General features: G+C 47.0%; 1 protein-coding gene across 3 annotated transcripts in view; it reads right to left on the reverse strand.

Moving 5' to 3' along the window:
- Positions 1-2,042: 2,042 nt before the first annotated feature.
- LOC135054849 (zinc finger protein 585A-like) overlaps positions 2,043-18,977 on the reverse strand; it is a 166,486-nt gene continuing 149,551 nt past the window's right edge. For all 3 annotated transcript variants that reach the window (XM_063958247.1, XM_063958248.1, XM_063958249.1), the window contains 2 exons: positions 9,231-9,335; positions 2,043-5,693 (listed from right to left, as the gene is read on the reverse strand). In XM_063958247.1, coding sequence (XP_063814317.1) covers positions 2,245-5,693; positions 9,231-9,335 — 3,554 coding nt within the window. In that variant the 3' untranslated portion in view covers positions 2,043-2,244. The remainder of the gene's footprint in view (positions 5,694-9,230; positions 9,336-18,977) is intronic.

Raw genomic sequence — 18,977 nt, forward strand, 5'->3', positions numbered from 1 at the left:
CTACAAGCATCAAAGGGCAAGCTGCAATACTGACAGACACATCTGTAAACCTTTTAGACAAGTCTAGTCATCCAAGCTGCCAATCTATCAGGGAGAGCTGCAAGACTGGTAGAGCTAGGGGCCAAGGGACCAGACCAAGCTCGGCATTTCAGAGAGAGCCGGGGAAGGGGTAAATGTAATAGGGTCCAAGTTGCTGGAGGTCCAGGATTTCATACAAGAATGGCCGTATTCAGTGCAGGACTGGGGCATGAAGGGCCCACCAAGGGGGAATGGGCCCATGCTTAAGGGGTGTGGACAGTTACCACAGGTTGAGGCAGCCCCAACAGAGGCTTGGACAGCCATTAAGCAGCTTTGACCATTTAAATGACCTTCTAATAGAGTAGCAATGTATAACTTGAGAGCACTGTTTGGAAACGACTTTATAGGAAGGGGCGGGACCCTCGGGCAATAGGGCCCACAGGGGATTTACCCTGTGGGAACAATCGTTTACAAGGCAAAACCAGGTTGGTTGTACCTTGTAAAAGACTGCAGATTTTAAAATACAGCCATTCACGGACAAAAACCCGGACCTTCGACAATTGGACCCTATTGCATTTACCCGCAGGACTGTATTTGTTGTCTGCTGATAGTTCTGTCTCTGCCACTGTGCACAGCCCTTATTAACTGAGAACAACTCAAAAAGATGATCTACAGGTAGCTGCAAAATCCATCAGGTACCAGCTTAATAGTACTTGTGAGAGATAGGCCTTCCGGTGACAGGAGTGCAGAGGAAGCCCGGTTCTGAAACAGAAAATAGACATTGAAAAGATAGACCATCATTAGGTTGACAGTAAAATGTCGACAGGGTCAAATGGTCAACAATCGAAAGATTGACAGGGTCAATAGGTCGACAATCAAAAGGTTGACAGGTTCAAAAATTCGACAGTCAAAAGGTCGACGGGGTCAAAAGGTCGACAGTCAACAGGTCGACACACAAAAATTGGGTTTTGTTTTGTGGTTGTAAAAAAATTTTACCCCAATTTTTTGAAATACGACCCCTTGCAGGCTTGCTTCGCTTGCCACGCTTCAGGCTCGGTGGCACACTCCGCTTGCCACCAGGTTACTAAAGGTAATGGTTTGTGACATGGATAATAAATGCAGCAAAGTTATAAAAAAAAAAAAAAAAAACCACTAAAAACCATGTGTCGACCCTTTGACAGTCGACGGTTTTGACACTGTCGACATTTTAACTGTCGACATGTTGACCATGTCGGCCTAATGCATGTCGACCGATAGTGGTCGACCTATTCACTGTAGACCTTTTTAGTGTAGATCTACAGACCAGATACCAGGAAGCCCAGAATCATTACAGGTTAGATAGATGAGAGTATTTCATTAACTCCAAAATTATCTTTAAGGCCTCAATGAGATGTTGACGTCTTTCTGAAGTGTTAATTAATCAATAGGAAAGACACCCAACCGTTTGCCCATAACACATTCACTGGAAATAGAATGGAGTAGGTTTGATACATTTTCCCCTACATTATGTTTAAGTTTCTATCATGGAGAAGCTGTTTACTTCATCTCACTTAGATATTCAGTGGAGCATGGAATATGACTGGGGCTGTCTAAACATTTGCATACGAACTGTAGACTAGGTAAAGACCATACACCTTACCATAGGTGCGAGTATGGCTACTACGGGGCTGGGCACTCCCCCTGCACCCAGTTATGCTGCCAGCCACGCGTTCACCTCCTGATCCCGGTGGCACATCTGCTCTCCCAGCTGGCCCTGTTTCTCCTCGCTGATGCAGCCGGCAAGGACAGCAGATGTGCCTGAAGCAGCACACTGCTAAAGCATGAGCCGTCCGCAGGGGTAAGTGGCAGGCTTAGGGTGGTCTGAATATTTTGTTATAGCACCCCCTAGGTCTAGTTACACCCCTGCACCTTACCGTCACCCCACGCAGGGCCACTGGAACATGGCAAAGCCACGTAAGAATAGGCACCCTGAAAAATGCACCCTATAAAACTTTATAGAAGGGAATTTCACTCACGTTGTACAGTAGTGTTGAAAGTTAACTTTATTTTTAGAGAAATTAACACACAATACCATAACACTCAGGAATTAATAACGAGAGCTACAGTAAAAGTTTTTTTTTAACTATATTATTTCTCTTTTCTACTACAAAAGGTGACATATGCAGTAACTATCGCTAAAATGACAAGAAACATACATTGAGGATATAAGTCTCGTACATGCAGTAATCAAGTACATGCAACTGGTTTCCCGTCTATATGAACTTTCTGATGTGCAACGTAACTATCCTTCTGGGTAAAACACATCCCACATTCAGAACATATAAACGGCTTCTCATCTATGTGAAGTTTTTGATGTGCTGCGTACGTTGCTTTCTGTGTAAAACATTTCCCACATTCAGAGCACTTAAAGGGTTTTACGTCTGCGTGGATCAGCTGATGTCTCGCCAGGTATACTTTAGCACTAAAACATTTGCCACAATCAGCACATCCGAAGGGTTTCTCCCCCGTGTGAATCCTTTGGTGTACAACACAACTTGCCTTCTGTGTAAAACATTTCCCACAGTGATTGCACACAAACGGTTTCTCGCCCGTGTGAACTCTCTGGTGGGCCACGAAGCTCGCCTTTTGAGTGAAACACTTCCCACATTCGGAACACTTAAAAGGTTTCTCGTCGGTGTGGATTCTCTGGTGTGCGTTGTAACTAGCTTTCTGGGTGAAACACTTCCCACACTCCAAGCATTTAAAAGGTTTGATGTCTGTGTGGATTAACTGGTGTCTGACCAGATACACCTTAGAACTAAACCGTTTCCCGCACTGACAACACTCAAATGGCTTCTCCCCGGTGTGAATTCTCTGATGTACAATGCAACTTGCATTCTGGGTAAAGCATTTCCCGCAGTGACTGCACGCAAACGGTTTCTCCCCAGTGTGAATTCTCTGGTGCGCCACATAGCCAGCTTTCTGTGTAAACCGTTTGCCGCACTCAGAACACTCGAACGGTTTCTGGCCTGTGTGAATGATCTGATGCCTGACCAGGTATATCTTACACGTAAAGCATTTCCCGCACTCGGTGCACAGAAAGGGTTTCTGGTCGGCGTGGATACGCCGATGCACGATGAGATTTGAGGCACTGGTGAAGCGTTTCCCACACACAGAACACACAAACGGCTTCTCTCCCGTGTGAGTTCTCTGATGTGAAACAAAGCTAGCTTTTTGCGTGAAACATTTCCCACACACAGAACAGGCGTAAGGTTTTTCCCCCGTGTGGATCCTCTGATGTATGATCCGATTTGCAGCATTGGTAAAGCATTTCCCACAATCGGAGCAGGCAAAGGGTTTCTCCCCCGTGTGAGTTCTCTGATGCTCATCAAAGCTTTTCTTAAGCCTAAAACATTTTCCACAAGCAGAACACTCAAAGGGCCTCTCGCCGGTATGAATACGTTGATGGACAACACAGCTTGCCTTCTGGGTGAAGCATTTACCGCATTGGGTGCACACATACGGTTTTTCGCCTGTGTGAACTCTCTGATGTGCGAGGTAACTGGCCTTCTGTGAGAAACATTTCCCGCACTGCGCACACACAAACGGCTTCTCCCCAGTGTGAATTCTCTGGTGCGTAATGTAGCTGGCTTTCTGGGAAAAACATTTCCCACACTCGGAACACATGAAGGGTTTTTCCCCCGTGTGAATTCTCTGGTGAGCAATATAATTAGCCTTTTGCACAAAACACCTCCCACAATCATTGCACTTAAACGGTTTCTCGTCTGCGTGGATTCTCAGATGCGCCATGTAGCCTGCCTTCTGGGCGAACCGCTTCCCACACTCGGTGCAGTGAAAGGGCTTTTCCCCTCTGTGGATTAGCTGATGCCGGACCAGATATATCTTAGAGCTGAAACACTTTCCGCACTCAGAGCACCCGAAGGGCTTTTCCCCTGTGTGAATCCTCTGGTGGACTATGCAGCTGGCTTTCTGGGCGAAACATTTTCCACACTGGGAACACACATACGGTTTCTCCCCTGTGTGAATCCTCTGATGGACTATGCAGCTGGCTTTCTGGGCAAAACACTTTCCGCACTGGGAACACACATACGGCTTCTCTCCTGTGTGAATTCTCTCATGCGCGAGGTAACTGGCCTTCTGAGTGAAACACTTACCGCAGAGAGCGCACACGAAGGGCTTCTCCCCTGTGTGGATTCTTTGGTGAGTAAGGTAACTGGCTTTCTGTGTGAAACATTTACCACAGAGAGTGCACACAAATGGTTTCTCACCCGTGTGGACTCTCTGGTGGGCGATAAAACTCGCTTTCTGGGTGAAACATTTCCCGCAGTCAGCACACTTGAAGGGCTTTTCCTCTGTGTGAATCCTCTGATGTGCGTTATAACTCGCCTTCTGCGTAAAACATTTCCCGCAGTCGAAGCACGCAAAAGGTTTCTCCCCAGTGTGTATCATCTGATGCCTAGCCAGATAAATTTTGGAGCTGAAACACTTTCCGCAATTAGAGCATTCAAAGGGCTTCTCGCCCGTGTGGATTCTCTGGTGCACGATGCAGCTGGCTTTCTGTGAAAAGCATTTTCCACAGTGGGAACAGATATACGGTTTCTCGCCTGTGTGAATTCTCTGGTGCGCCAGGTAACTCGCTTTCTGAGTAAAACATTTTCCGCAGTGGGAACACGCAAACGGCTTTTCGCCCGTGTGAATCATGCGATGCCTTACGAGGTACACCTTAGAACTAAAGCATTTACCGCATTCAAAGCAGACAAAGGGCTTCTCACCTGTGTGAATCCTCTGGTGCACAATACAACTGGCCTTCTGGGTGAAACGTTTGCCGCACTGAAAGCACACAAAGGGTTTCTCTCCCGTGTGAATCCGCTGATGTGAAAGGTAACTCGCTTTCTGGGTGAAGCATTTCCCGCAGTGAGAGCACACGAATGGTTTCTCCCCTGTGTGAATTCTCTGATGTACTAAGCGGTTCCCAGCACTGCTGAAACACTTGCCACAATCAGTACATGGAAATGGCTTCTCGTTTTCGTGAGTTCTTAAGTGTCTGGTAAGATAAAGGCTAGAGATAAAGCATTTCCCACATTCAGAACATACATAGGGCTTCTTGTCTGTGTGAATTTTCCTATGATCGATGAGATCCGAGGCACTTACAAAACATTTCCCACACTCAGTACAAGAAAATGCATTCTGCCCTCTGTGGAGTTTCTGATGTTTAATGAAACCTAGCTTGGAAATAAAGACATTACCACACACTGGACACACATATTGTTTCTGTTCTTTGTGAAATAGCTCGTGAAGTTCTGACTCATAAGGGAACGATTTCCCGCCATCTAGACAGGCAAAAACATTTCCTCTGTGGAACAGGCTCTCGGGCTTAACCAGGCCGGCACTCATTATGGACAAGTTGATAGGCTTGTCCTCACTGTCATTTCTTTGGTTATAATGAGCTGCGGAATACTCTGTCCATGGGTTGTATCTGTGAGGAGACATATGCAAAGGAAGAAATCCGTTGGGTTCCTCTGACTTTATTCTGATAGGTATGATCGAAGCCTTGCTTCTTGTAATCCTGGAAGTAGGAGGATAATCATGGGGCTTAAAAGAATCTTCAGTCACCCGGTCCAATGGAAGGAAGTGCACGGTATTTCTGTCAGGAACACTTGAATTCATGGAAGTATCTGTAAAAAAGAATGAATATTGCTTAATGATAAAAATATTGTGAGGGAATAATAATAATGTATACATAACATTGAATGAGTTCTGTAAGATTTACTGACGGACACAATACCGACGGTCATAATCCCGACAGCCACTAACCTACAGTTAAAATACCGACATGGTCAAAATACAGGCATTCATTATGCCGACATGTTCAAAATGCCGACATAGTCAGAATACAGACATGGGGCATTTTTTTTTTTGGGGGGGGGGAGGGGTTGTGTCAATGGTCGTCATGGACACTAAGTGTACCCAGTCCCATCACGGCTTCGGGTCGGTGCCTCACTGCGCTCGGCGCACTATTATATTTCCCCTCCAGGTCAACTGGGATGGGGTAAAGTATGTGTCTGTCAGTAAACCAACTGCTACCCCATTGGATGGTGTGGTGGTCCAGTATTGGATTATGAACTCAGTCCCACCAGGCCACTAACTGCGTTGAATTTTTTTTTTTACCCATGTCAGCGTCCTCTGGGTTCTCAGGTTTATCCCAGGGTGCAAAACAATACACTGGTTAATTAGCTCTGGAAGGAATGGACCATTGTATGTTTGTGTAGTAAAACCATTCAAGCAGAAATCTCTGATGTGCTGCATAATAAGTTGGCGCTATACACCTGCCTTGTGACAGAAATCTCTGATGTGCTGCATAATAAGTTGGCGCTATACACCTGCCTTGTGACAGAAATCTCTGATGTGCTGCATAATAAGTTGGCGCTATACACCTGCCTTGTGACAGAAATCTCTGATGTGCTGCATAATAAGTTGGCGCTATACACCTGCCTTGTGACAGAAATCTCTGATGTGCTGCATAATAAGTTGGCGCTATACACCTGCCTTGTGACAGAAATCTCTGATGTGCTGCATAATAAGTTGGCGCTATACACCTGCCTTGTGACAGAAATCTCTGATGTGCTGCATAATAAGTTGGCGCTATACACCTGCCTTGTGACAGAAATCTCTGATGTGCTACATAATAAGTTGGCGCTATACACCTGCCTTGTGACAGAAATCTCTGATGTGCTGCATAATAAGTTGGCGCTATACACCTGCCTTGTGACAGAAATCTCTGATGTGCTACATAATAAGTTGGCGCTATACACCTGCCTTGTGACAGAAATCTCTGAGGTGCTACATAATAAGTTGGCGCTATACACCTGCCTTGTGACAGAAATCTCTGATGTGCTGCATAATAAGTTGGTGCTATACACCTGCCTTGTGACAGAAATCTCTGAGGTGCTACATAATAAGTTGGCGCTATACACCTGCCTTGTGACAGAAATCCCTGATGTGTTGCATAATAAGTTGGCGCTATACACCTGCCTTGTGACAGAAATCTCTGATGTGCTGCATAATAAGTTGGCGCTATACACCTGCCTTGTGACAGATATCTCTGATGTGCTGCATAATAAGTTGGCGCTATACACCTGCCTTGTGACAGAAATCCCTGATGTGTTGCATAATAAATTGGCGCTATACACCTGCCTTGTGACAGAAATCTCTGATGTGCTGCATAATAAGTTGGCGCTATACACCTGCCTTGTGACAGAAATCTCTGATGTGCTGCATAATAAGTTGGCGCTATACACCTGCCTTGTGACAGATATCTCTGATGTGCTGCATAATAAGTTGGCGCTATACACCTGCCTTGTGACAGAAATCTCTGATGTGCTGCATAATAAGTTGGCGCTATACACCTGCCTTGTGACAGATATCTCTGATGTGCTGCATAATAAGTTGGCGCTATACACCTGCCTTGTGACAGAAATCCCTGATGTGTTGCATAATAAGTTGGCGCTATACACCTGCCTTGTGACAGAAATCTCTGATGTGCTGCATAAGTTGGCGCTATACACCTGCCTTGTGACAGAAATCTCTGATGTGCTGCATAATAAGTTGGCGCTATACACCTGCCTTGTGACAGATATCTCTGATGTGCTGCATAATAAGTTGGCGCTATACACCTGCCTTGTGACAGAAATCTCTGATGTGCTGCATAATAAGTTGGCGCTATACACCTGCCTTGTGACAGATATCTCTGATGTGCTGCATAATAAGTTGGTGCTATACACCTGCCTTGTGACAGAAATCCCTGATGTGTTGCATAATAAGTTGGCGCTATACACCTGCCTTGTGACAGAAATCTCTGATGTGCTGCATAATAAGTTGGCACTATACACCTGCCTTGTGACAGATATCTCTGATGTGCTGCATAATAAGTTGGCGCTATACACCTGCCTTGTGACAGAAATCCCTGATGTGTTGCATAATAAGTTGGCGCTATACACCTGCCTTGTGACAGAAATCTGATGTGCTGCATAATAAGTTGGCGCTATACACCTGCCTTGTGACAGAAATCTCTGATGTGCTGCATAATAAGTTGGCGCTATACACCTGCCTTGTGACAGATATCTCTGATGTGCTGCATAATAAGTTGGCGCTATACACCTGCCTTGTGACAGAAATCTCTGATGTGCTGCATAATAAGTTGGCGCTATACACCTGCCTTGTGACAGATATCTCTGATGTGCTGCATAATAAGTTGGCGCTATACACCTGCCTTGTGACAGAAATCCCTGATGTGTTGCATAATAAGTTGGCGCTATACACCTGCCTTGTGACAGAAATCTCTGATGTGCTGCATAATAAGTTGGCGCTATACACCTGCCTTGTGACAGAAATCCCTGATGTGCTGCATAATAAGTTGGCGGTATACACCTGCCTTGTGACAGAAATCTCTGAGGTGCTACATAATAAGTTGGCGCTATACACCTGCCTTGTGACAGAAATCTCTGATGTGCTGCATAATAAGTTGGCGCTATACACCTGCCTTGTGACAGAAATCTCTGAGGTGCTACATAATAAGTTGGCGCTATACACCTGCCTTGTGACAGAAATCTCTGATCTGCTGCATAATAAGTTGGCGCTATACACCTGCCTTGTGACAGAAATCTCTGATGTGCTGCATAATAAGTTGGCGCTATACACCTGCCTTGTGACAGATATCTCTGATGTGCTGCATAATAAGTTGGCGCTATACACCTGCCTTGTGATTGCTCCATTACGCCATTACATCCGGCTCACTGTGTCTGATATAGGAATCAATTATCCTCTTGATATAATTTGTTCTATTCTAATTGCATTGAAGAACATGGATTATTTACCACACAGTATACATAACACTTTATGAAGCTAACTAGAGAACATATATCAAATATTTTAATTTCTCTATTGTGATAAATATGACTGTGAAAAATATCTATTTATCCTAGATCCCATTGAATTTTAGGTTTAGCATTCCCTTAAAACAGTATATTACAATAGCAACTTCATAAACTCATTTTTCTGTGTATCAGGAACAAGCAAATGTTCTTACAGTCCTCAGGAAAAGAAGATGATTCATACAGTCTTACTAGTGATTCTGCTGCCCCTTACCATAAAAACATAGATAGATTCTACATCACATAAGCCAGAAGGCTTTCATTTTTTGTGCGATCGCTCACCTGTACTTGAATACTCTGGAACTGTCCTGCGCTGAAGGCTCCTCAAATATGGCTCCTCTCCTCGCTCAATTACTGATACAATAGGTGGTTTCACGTTGTCCCAACCTTATGTGGAAAAAGACATTTATCAATGACTTTATTGTACACCGAACTGCTCATATAAATATTGTTGTTGCTTTAGTATAATAATAAAGAAAAAAAAAAATAAGAATTTACTTACCGATAATTCTATTTCTCATAGTCCGTAGTGGATGCTGGGGACTCCGTAAGGACCATGGGGAATAGCGGCTCCGCAGGAGACTGGGCACATCTAAAGAAAGCTTTAGGACTAACTGGTGTGCACTGGCTCCTCCCCCTATGACCCTCCTCCAAGCCTCAGTTAGGATACTGTGCCCGGACGAGCGTACACAATAAGGAAGGATTTTGAATCCCGGGTAAGACTCATACCAGCCACACCAATCACACCGTATAACCTGTGATCTGAACCCAGTTAACAGTATGATAACAGAGGAGCCTCTGAAAGATGGCTCACAACAATAATAACCCGATTTTTGTAACAATAACTATGTACAAGTATTGCAGACAATCCGCACTTGGGATGGGCGCCCAGCATCCACTACGGACTATGAGAAATAGAATTATCGGTAAGTAAATTCTTATTTTCTCTAATGTCCTAAGTGGATGCTGGGGACTCCGTAAGGACCATGGGGATTATACCAAAGCTCCCAAACGGGCGGGAGAGTGCGGATGACTCTGCAGCACCAAATGAGAGAACTCCAGGTCCTCCTCAGCCAGGATATAAATTTTGTAGAATTTTACAAACGTATTTGCTCCTGACCAAGTAGCTGCTCGGCAAAGTTGTAAAGCCGAGACCCCTCGGGCAGCCGCCCAAGATGAGCCCACCTTCCTTGTGGAGTGGGCATCTACAGATTTTTGGTTGTGGCAGGCCTGCCACAGAATGTGCAAGCTGAATTGTACTACAAATCCAACGAGCAATAGTCTGCTTAGAAGCAGGAGCACCCAGCTTGTTGGGTGCACACAGGATAAACAGCGAGTCAGATTTCCTGACTCCAGCCGTCCTGGAAACATATATTTTCAGGGCACTGACAACGTCCAGCAACTTGGAGGCCTCCAAGTCCCTAGTAGCCGCAGGCACCACCAATAGGTTGGTTCAGGTGAGACGCTGAAACCACCTTGGGGAGAAACTGAGGACGAGTCCTCAATTCCGCCCTGTCCGAATGGAACATCAGATAAGGGCTTTTTCAGGATAAAGCCGCCAATTCTGACACGCGCCTGGCCCAGGCCAGGGCCAACAGCATGACCACTTTCCATGTGAGATATTTTTAACTCCACAGATTTAAGTGGTTCAAACCAATGTGACTTTTGGAACCCAAAACTACATTGAGATCCCAAAGTGCCACTGGAGGCACAAAAGGAGGCTGTATATGCAGTACCCCTTTTACAAACGTCTGAACTTCAGGGACTGAAGCTAGTTCTTTTTGGAAGAAATTTGACAGGGCCGCAAATTTGAACCTTAATGGACCCCAATTTCAGGCCCATAGACACTCCTGTTTGCAGGAAATGTAGGAATCGACCCAGTTGAATTTCCTCCGTCGGGCCTTACTGGCCTCGCACCACGCAACATATTTTCGCCAATTGCGGTGATAATGTTTTTGCGGTTACATCCTTCCTGGCTTTGATCAGGATAGGGATGACTTCATCCGGAAAGCCTTTTTTCCTTCAGGATCCGGCGTTCAACCGCCATGCCGTCAAACGCAGCCGCGGTAAGTCTTGGAACAGACAGGGTCCTTGCTGGAGCAGGTCCCTTCTTAGAGGTAGAGGCCACGGATCCTCCGTGAGCATCTCTTGAAGTTCCGGTTACCAAGTCCTTCTTGACCAATCCGGAGCCACGAATATAGTGCTTTCTCCTCTCCATCTTATCAATCTCAGTACCTTGGGTATGAGAGGCAGAGGAGGGAACACATACACTGACTGGTACACCCACGGTGTTACCAGAGCGTCTACAACTATTGCCTGAGGGTCTCTTGACCTGGCGCAATACCTGTCGAGTTTTTTAATCATGTGGACGACTTCTGGGTGAAGTCCCCACTCTCCCGGGTGGAGGTCGTGCTGAGGAAGTCTGCTTCCCAGTTGTCCACTCCCGGAATGAATACTGTTGACAGTGCTATCACATGATTTTCCGCCCAGCGAAGAATCCCTGCAGCTTCTGCCATTGCCCTCCTGCTTCTTGTGCCACCCTGTCTGTTTACGTGGGTGACTGCCATGATGTTGTCCGACTGGATCAACACCGGCTGACCTTGAAGCAGAGGTCTTGCTAAGCTTAGAGCATTGTAATTGGCCCTTAGCTTAGGATATTTATGTGAAGTGATGTATCCAGGCTTGACCCTAAGCCCTGGATATTCCTTCCCTGTGTGACTGCTCCCCAGCCTCGCAGGCTGGCATCCGTGGTCACCAGGACCCAGTCCTGAATGCCGAATCTGCGGCCCTCTAGAAGATGAGCACTCTGCAACCACCACATGATGGATACCCTTGTCCTTGGTGACAGGGTTATCCGCTGATGCATCTGAAAATGCGACCCGGACCAATTGTCCAGTAGGTTCCACTGGAAAGTTCTTGCGTGGAATCTAACGAATGGGATTGCTTCGTAGGAAGCCACCATTTTTACCCAGAACCCTTGTGCATTGATGCACTGAGACTTGGTTCGGTTTTAGGAGGTTCCTGACTAGCTCGGATAACTCCCTGGTTTTCTCTTCCGGGAGAAACACCTTTTTTCTGGACTGTGTCCAGGAACATTCCTAGGAAACAGAAGACAAGTCGTCGGAACCAGCTGCGATTTTGGAATATTGAGAATCCAATCGTGCTGCCGCAACACTACCTGAGATAGTGCTACACCGACTTCCAACTGTTCCCTGGATCTTACCCTTATCAGGGAATCGTCCAAGTAAGGGATAACTAAAATTCCCTTCCTTCGAAGGGATATCATTTCGGCCATTACCTTGGTAAAGACCCGGGGTGCCGTGGACCATCCCTACGGCAGCATCTGAACTGATAGTGACAGTTCTGTACCATAACCTGAGGTACCCTTGGTGAGAAGGGTAAACTTTGACATGAAGGTAAGCATCCTTGATGTCCCAAGACATCATGTAGTCCCCTTCTTCCAGGTTCGCAATCACTGCTCTGAGTGACTCAATCTTGAATTTGAACCTCTGTATGTAAGTGTTCAAAGATTTTAGATTTATAATCGGTTTCACCGGGCCGTCTGGCTTCGGTACCACAATAGTGTGGAATAATACCCCGTTCCCTGTTGCAGGAGGGGTACCTTGATTATCACCTGCTGGGTGAATGGCTTCCAAAACTGCCTCCCTGTGTTAGGGTCTCCTGCCCTGTGCTGCCACGTCGTCATGGCAACCGGGAGACAAGTGCTAGCGGAGTGACCTGAGCGCAGCTGATACTCCGGTTCGGGTCTTTTGCTGTGCAGTGGTTATAGGCTCTGTGCATGGCAGGGGATCCGGTGCTGGTTTTTGTGCTCACAGTCTGTGAGGTCTGAGTGGGGCGTGGACAGCACCTGCTTTATAAGGCCTCTTCTCAGGGTAAGCAGATGCTGCTGAATCTTTGTTGGTTAGTCAGTTTCTGAAAGTTAGCCAGTACTGTGTAGCTTTGTATTTGTTTGTTGCTTACTGCAAATAGGCCTGGGGATTTGGTATTACACTCTGCCAATCCAGACCTAGCAGTAAGACTGGAGTCAGTCGTTTAGCTTGCTGGGGTTCTGTTACTACTCTGTGAACTTAGCAAGTTTGCGGCTGTATTCTAAGACTTGCCTGTCTAATCCTGTCTCACTGTGCTAGGTGTCAGGGGTCAGTTTAGTGGCAGTAAGCTGAACCTGCGCACTGCAAGTGAGAATTAGGATTGTGGAGACTCTCCTTGTGTCTATCATTCCATCTCTGACCAAGGAGTTTACTGCCACACCCGTTGGTAACCCTTTAGGGTTTTGCTGTTGCCCTTAGCAACAGCATTTCGGGTTCTCTACGTATTAAAACACAACATCTTGCTTTTCCCATCTGAGCAGTTCTAATACAAGGGAGATACCCAGTTCCTTAGCCTCTGGGCTTCTCTGTTCACTTTGTGTGTATTTTGTTAACCTATCACCTTCTGTGTACATTATGTCATATTCCCCAGTCTGTCTGTAAGTCCATTTGTTTTGCATAACAGTTCAAACACCAGTACATTCCTGCAGGCACTGGAGTGCATAACAGTCCTGACACCAGTACTTTCCTGCAGGCACTGGTGTGCATAACATATTCAGCAGCCTAATACTCCTGTTGAAATTTTGTGGGAATATGGAGCATACCCCTCAAAATACGTTGCAACAGGTGGTCGATCAGGTGCAGGTCCTGACTCGACAATTTAATGATTTGTCCATTAAAATGCACACCTCCCAGGCTGCTGGCGGAGCTCCCGCAGCAGCAGCACCTGCAGGGGTTAAGGAGCCGAAAGTAAATCTCCCGGATCGTTTTTCTGGAGATCGCTCGCAGTTCTTTTGTTTCAAGGAGAGCTGCAAGCTATACTTCCGGCTTAGGCCTCAGTCTTCTGGGTCGGAGATTCAGCGGGTGGGCATAGTGATTTCCTTGCTACAAGGAGACCCACAGGTCTGGGCATATGGGTTGCAGCCTGACTGTCCGTCGCTTAAAAGTGTTGATGCTTTTTTTACGGCACTGGGCATGTTGTATGATGACCCTGACAAGACGGCCTCAGCCGAGGCTCAGATTTCGATCCTTAAGCAAGGGCGAAGGCCAGTTGAGGTTTACTGTACGGAGTTTCGGAGGTTGGCCCATGATACCCAGTGGAATGACCCAGCCCTGAGACACCAGTACCGAAGAGGTCTTTCTAACCAGATAAAGGACCAACTGGTACAATATCCCTTGCCTGATAGCTTGGATCAGCTCATGCAGTTATCCATCCGGGTGGATAGACGGCTGAGAGAGCGTAGGCTTGAAAGGGAGACTGAGATTTCCTTCCTTCCCAAGGGAACCTCAGACTCTGAGGAATTTTCAGAGGAGCCTATGCAGATTGGGGCTACCCGCCTCTCCTCGCGTGAGAAGACGCGGAGGAGACAGCAGGGGTTGTGTTTGTACTGTAGGAATAAAGGTCATGTGGTAGTATCATGCCCAGAAAAGCCGGAAAACTTCAGGGCCTGAGGGTGATGGGAAATATCCTGTCAGGCCAGAAGTCAGAATTTCCCAAGAAGACTTTTATCATTCCGGTGACCTTGAAGATCCTCGGTCAAACTGTCAAGACTGAGGCCTTTGTGGACAGTGGGGCCGACAGGGTTTTTATGGACCGCCAATTCGCCCTGAAACACTCTGTTCCCTTAGTACCCCTGGCATCGGAAATTGAGATTTGTGGGTTAAACGGGGAACCATTATCCCAAGGTAAAATTACCTCTTGCACTAGCCAGATTTCTTTGTTTATTGGAGCCACACACTCTGAAAAATTGTCCTTTTATGTGACTGTCTGTACTTTTGCCCCATTGGTGTTGGGGTTACCCTGGTTAAGGGCCCACAATCCTCAATTTGACTGGGTCTCTGGGGAGATTCTTAGTTGGGGTACTGATTGTTTCAGGAGTTGCTTGAGCCTTCCAGTCAGGCTCTCGCAGCTAAGTTTGCCAGGATTGCCAGAGTGTTATGCAGATTTTGCGGACGTGTTCTCCAAAAAAGTTGCAGAGGTACTACCTCCCCATCGCCCCTATGACTGTGCCATTGATTTGTTGCCAAATGCTAAGCTTCCCAAGAGCAGGTTGTACTCCCTGTCACGTCCTGAGACTCAGGCTATGGCAGAGTACATTCAGGAGAACTTGGCTAAGGGATTTATCAGACCTTCACAGTCTCCAGTTGGGTCGGGGTTCTTCTTCGTGGGTAAAAAGGACGGTTCGTTGCGACCCTGCATCGACTTCAGGGAATTGAACCGTATCACGATTAAAAACTCATACCCACTGCCTCTCATTTCGGTCTTGTTTGACCAGCTTCGTACTGCCACCATTTTTTCTAAGATTGACCTACGCGGTGCGTACAATCTAATCCGAATAAGAGAGGGGGATGAATGGAAGACTGCCTTTAATACCCACTCAGGGCATTATGAATATTTGGTGATGCCTTTTGGGCTCTGTAATGCCCCGGCAGTCTTCCAGGATTTCATGAATGATGTGCTCAGGGAATATTTGGATAGATTCTTAGTTGTATACTTAGATGACATCCTAATCTTCTCCCATTCCCTGGAGGAACATCGGAAGCATGTACGCTTAGTCCTCCAGAAACTCAGAGACCACCGGCTTGGGGCGAAGCTGGAGAAGTGCGAATTTGAAGTTCAGCAAATCGCATTTCTAGGATATATTATCTCCCCAGAAGGTTTCCAAATGGAGGGTTCCAAGGTACAGGCAGTCCTGGATTGGGTGCAGCCCACTAGTTTGAAGGCGCTTCAGCGTTTCCTGGGCTTTGCGAATTTTTATAGACGATTTATCGCTGGATTTTCGTCTATAGTGGCGCCCTTGGTGGCACTCACTAAGAAAGGGGCGGATGTTGCTCACTGGTCTTGTGAGGCTAAAGCGGCTTTTGCCCGTCTCAAAAGGGCATTTGTTTCGGCCAAGGTGCTGCGACACCCAGATCCAGAGCGTCCTTTTGTGGTGGAGGTGGATGCCTCTGAGATGGGTATTGGGGCAGTGCTTTCTCAGATGGGAGTGTCTGATAATCGCCTTCATCCCTGTGCTTACTTTTCCCGTAAATTTTCGCCTGCCGAGATGAATTATGACGTGGGTAACCGGGAATTGTTGGCTATTAAGGATGCACTCGAGGAGTGGAGACACTGGCTTGAGGGGGCTAAGTTTGTGGTCTCAATTCTCACTGACCATAAGAATCTGGCATATTTAGAGTCAGCGAAGCGTCTCAATGCCAGGCAGGCACGATGGGCTTTGTTTTTTGCTCGCTTTAATTTTTTGATAACATATCGCCCTGGGTCAAAAAACATCAAGGCTGATGCGCTCTCACGGAGTTTTGCTCCAATCCAGGAGACCACCGAGGAGCCGTTGCCCATTGTTTCCCCATCATGTATTAAAGTGGGCATTACCCAGGACCTCTTATCATTAGTCCTTAGAGCACAGGAGCAGGCTCCTCCAGACCTTCCGGTAGGTCTTTTGTTTGTGCCTCCTAGGTTAAGACAGCGAGTGTTCCTGGAATTCCATGCCAAGAAGTCTGCAGGTCACCCGGGTATTGCCAGAACTCGGGAGTTGCTATCTAGGGCGGTGTGGTGGCCCTCGGTGGCTAAGGATGTGGATCAGTGGGTTCGGGCATGTGACATCTGTGCCCGAAATAAGACTCCTAGAGGGGTTCCGGTTGGCCCATTACATCCACTCTCTATCCCATCTAAGCCATGGACCCACATTTCAATGGATTTTGTGGTGGACTTGCCCAAATCCTCGGGGATGACAGCCATCTGGGTTGTCGTTGACAGGTTTTCGAAGATGGCGCACTTCGTTCCACTGGTTGGGCTGCCATCGGCCAGACGCCTGTCTGAATTATTTATGCTGCATGTTGTGCGTCTCCACGGGTTGCCACTTGATGTGGTCTCTGACCGCGGATCCCAGTTTGTGGCCAAATTCTGGAGGGCATTTTGTTCCGATCTCCAGATTTCTGTCAGCTTGTCGTCGGGCTACCATCCGCAGTCTAATGGGCAGACTGAAAGGGTGAACCAGTCCTTGGAGCAGTTCCTCAGGTGTTATGTCTCCAAGTGTCAGACTGACTGGGTTGCTCATCTGTCCATGGCGGAGTTTGCCTATAACAACGCGGCTCACTCTGCTACAGGGATCTCTCCATTCCTTTGTGTGTATGGGCATCATCCTAAGGCCAATTCTTTTGACCCCCTGGACTCCACGCCTGGTGGTTCCTCTGTGGTTTCGGTCCTTAGAGGTATTTGGCGGAAAGTGAAGAAAGCCCTTGTGTCTGTGTCATTAGTGACCAAAAGGGTTTTTGATAAGCGGAAAAGACCCTGCAGCTTCAAATTAGGAGACTTCGTCTGGTTGTCTACCAAGAATTTGAAGTTGAGACAGCCATCTCATAAGTTAGGCCCCCGGTTCATCGGCCCTTATAAGATCACCAGGGTTATCAATCCGGTGGCATTTCAGTTAGATCTGCCCCGTTCTTTGGGTATCAATAAAACCTTTCATTGTTCCCTTTTAAAACGGGCGATTAGTAATCCTTCTTCCAGTGGAAGACCTTCCCCTCTTCTGATACGTGGCCAGAGGGAGTTTGTTGTTGAAAGGATTCTTGACTCCAAGGTGGTTCGGGGTCGGCTGTCATTTTTGGTGCACTGGAAGGGGTATGGTCCGGAGGAGCGGTCGTGGGTGCGCAGTTGTGATCTTCATGCCCCCAGACTGATACACTCTTTCTTCTCGCAGTTCCCCGATAAACCCGGTGGTAGGGGTTCTTTGACCCCTCGTCAGAGGGGGGGTACTGTTAGGGTCTCCTGCCCTGTGCTGCCACGTCGTCATGGCAACCGGGAGACAAGTGCTAGCGGAGTGACCTGAGCGCAGCTGATACTCCGGTTCGGGTCTTTTGCTGTGCAGTGGTTATAGGCTCTGTGCATGGCAGGGGATCCGGTGCTGGTTTTTGTGCTCACAGTCTGTGAGGTCTGAGTGGGGCGTGGACAGCACCTGCTTTATAAGGCCTCTTCTCAGGGTAAGCAGATGCTGCTGAATCTTTGTTGGTTAGTCAGTTTCTGAAAGTTAGCCAGTACTGTGTAGCTTTGTATTTGTTTGTTGCTTACTGCAAATAGGCCTGGGGATTTGGTATTACACTCTGCCAATCCAGACCTAGCAGTAAGACTGGAGTCAGTCGTTTAGCTTGCTGGGGTTCTGTTACTACTCTGTGAACTTAGCAAGTTTGCGGCTGTATTCTAAGACTTGCCTGTCTAATCCTGTCTCACTGTGCTAGGTGTCAGGGGTCAGTTTAGTGGCAGTAAGCTGAACCTGTGCACTGCAAGTGAGAATTAGGATTGTGGAGACTCTCCTTGTGTCTATCATTCCATCTCTGACCAAGGAGTTTACTGCCACACCCGTTGGTAACCCTTTAGGGTTTTGCTGTTGCCCTTAGCAACAGCATTTCGGGTTCTCTACGTATTAAAACACAACATCTTGCTTTTCCCATCTGAGCAGTTCTAATACAAGGGAGATACCCAGTTCCTTAGCCTCTGGGCTTCTCTGTTCACTTTGTGTGTATTTTGTTAACCTATCACCTTCTGTGTACGTTATGTCATATTCCCCAGTCTGTCTGTAAGTCCATTTGTTTTGCATAACAGTTCAAACACCAGTACATTCCTGCAGGCACTGGAGTGCATAACAGTCCTGACACCAGTACTTTCCTGCAGGCACTGGTGTGCATAACACCCTGTCAGAGGGAGACGTCGGTAAAGCCGACTTTTGGAAACGGCGAGGGGGAGACGTCTCGAATTTCAATATGTACCCTTGAGATATTACCTGAAGGATCCAGGGGTCTACTTGCGAGTGAGCGCACTGCGCACTGAAATTCATTAAGAACGGGCCCCCACCGTGCCTGAGTTTGTAAGGCCCTAGCGTCATACTGAGGGCTTTTGCAGAGGCGGGAAAGGATTTCTGTTCCTGAGAACTGGGTAATCTCTTCAGCCTTTTTCCTCTCCCTCTGTCACGAGCAGAAAAGAGGAACC

Source organism: Pseudophryne corroboree, chromosome 3 (genome assembly GCF_028390025.1).
Source record: "Pseudophryne corroboree isolate aPseCor3 chromosome 3, aPseCor3.hap2, whole genome shotgun sequence".
NCBI classification, from domain to species: domain Eukaryota; kingdom Metazoa; phylum Chordata; class Amphibia; order Anura; family Myobatrachidae; genus Pseudophryne; species Pseudophryne corroboree.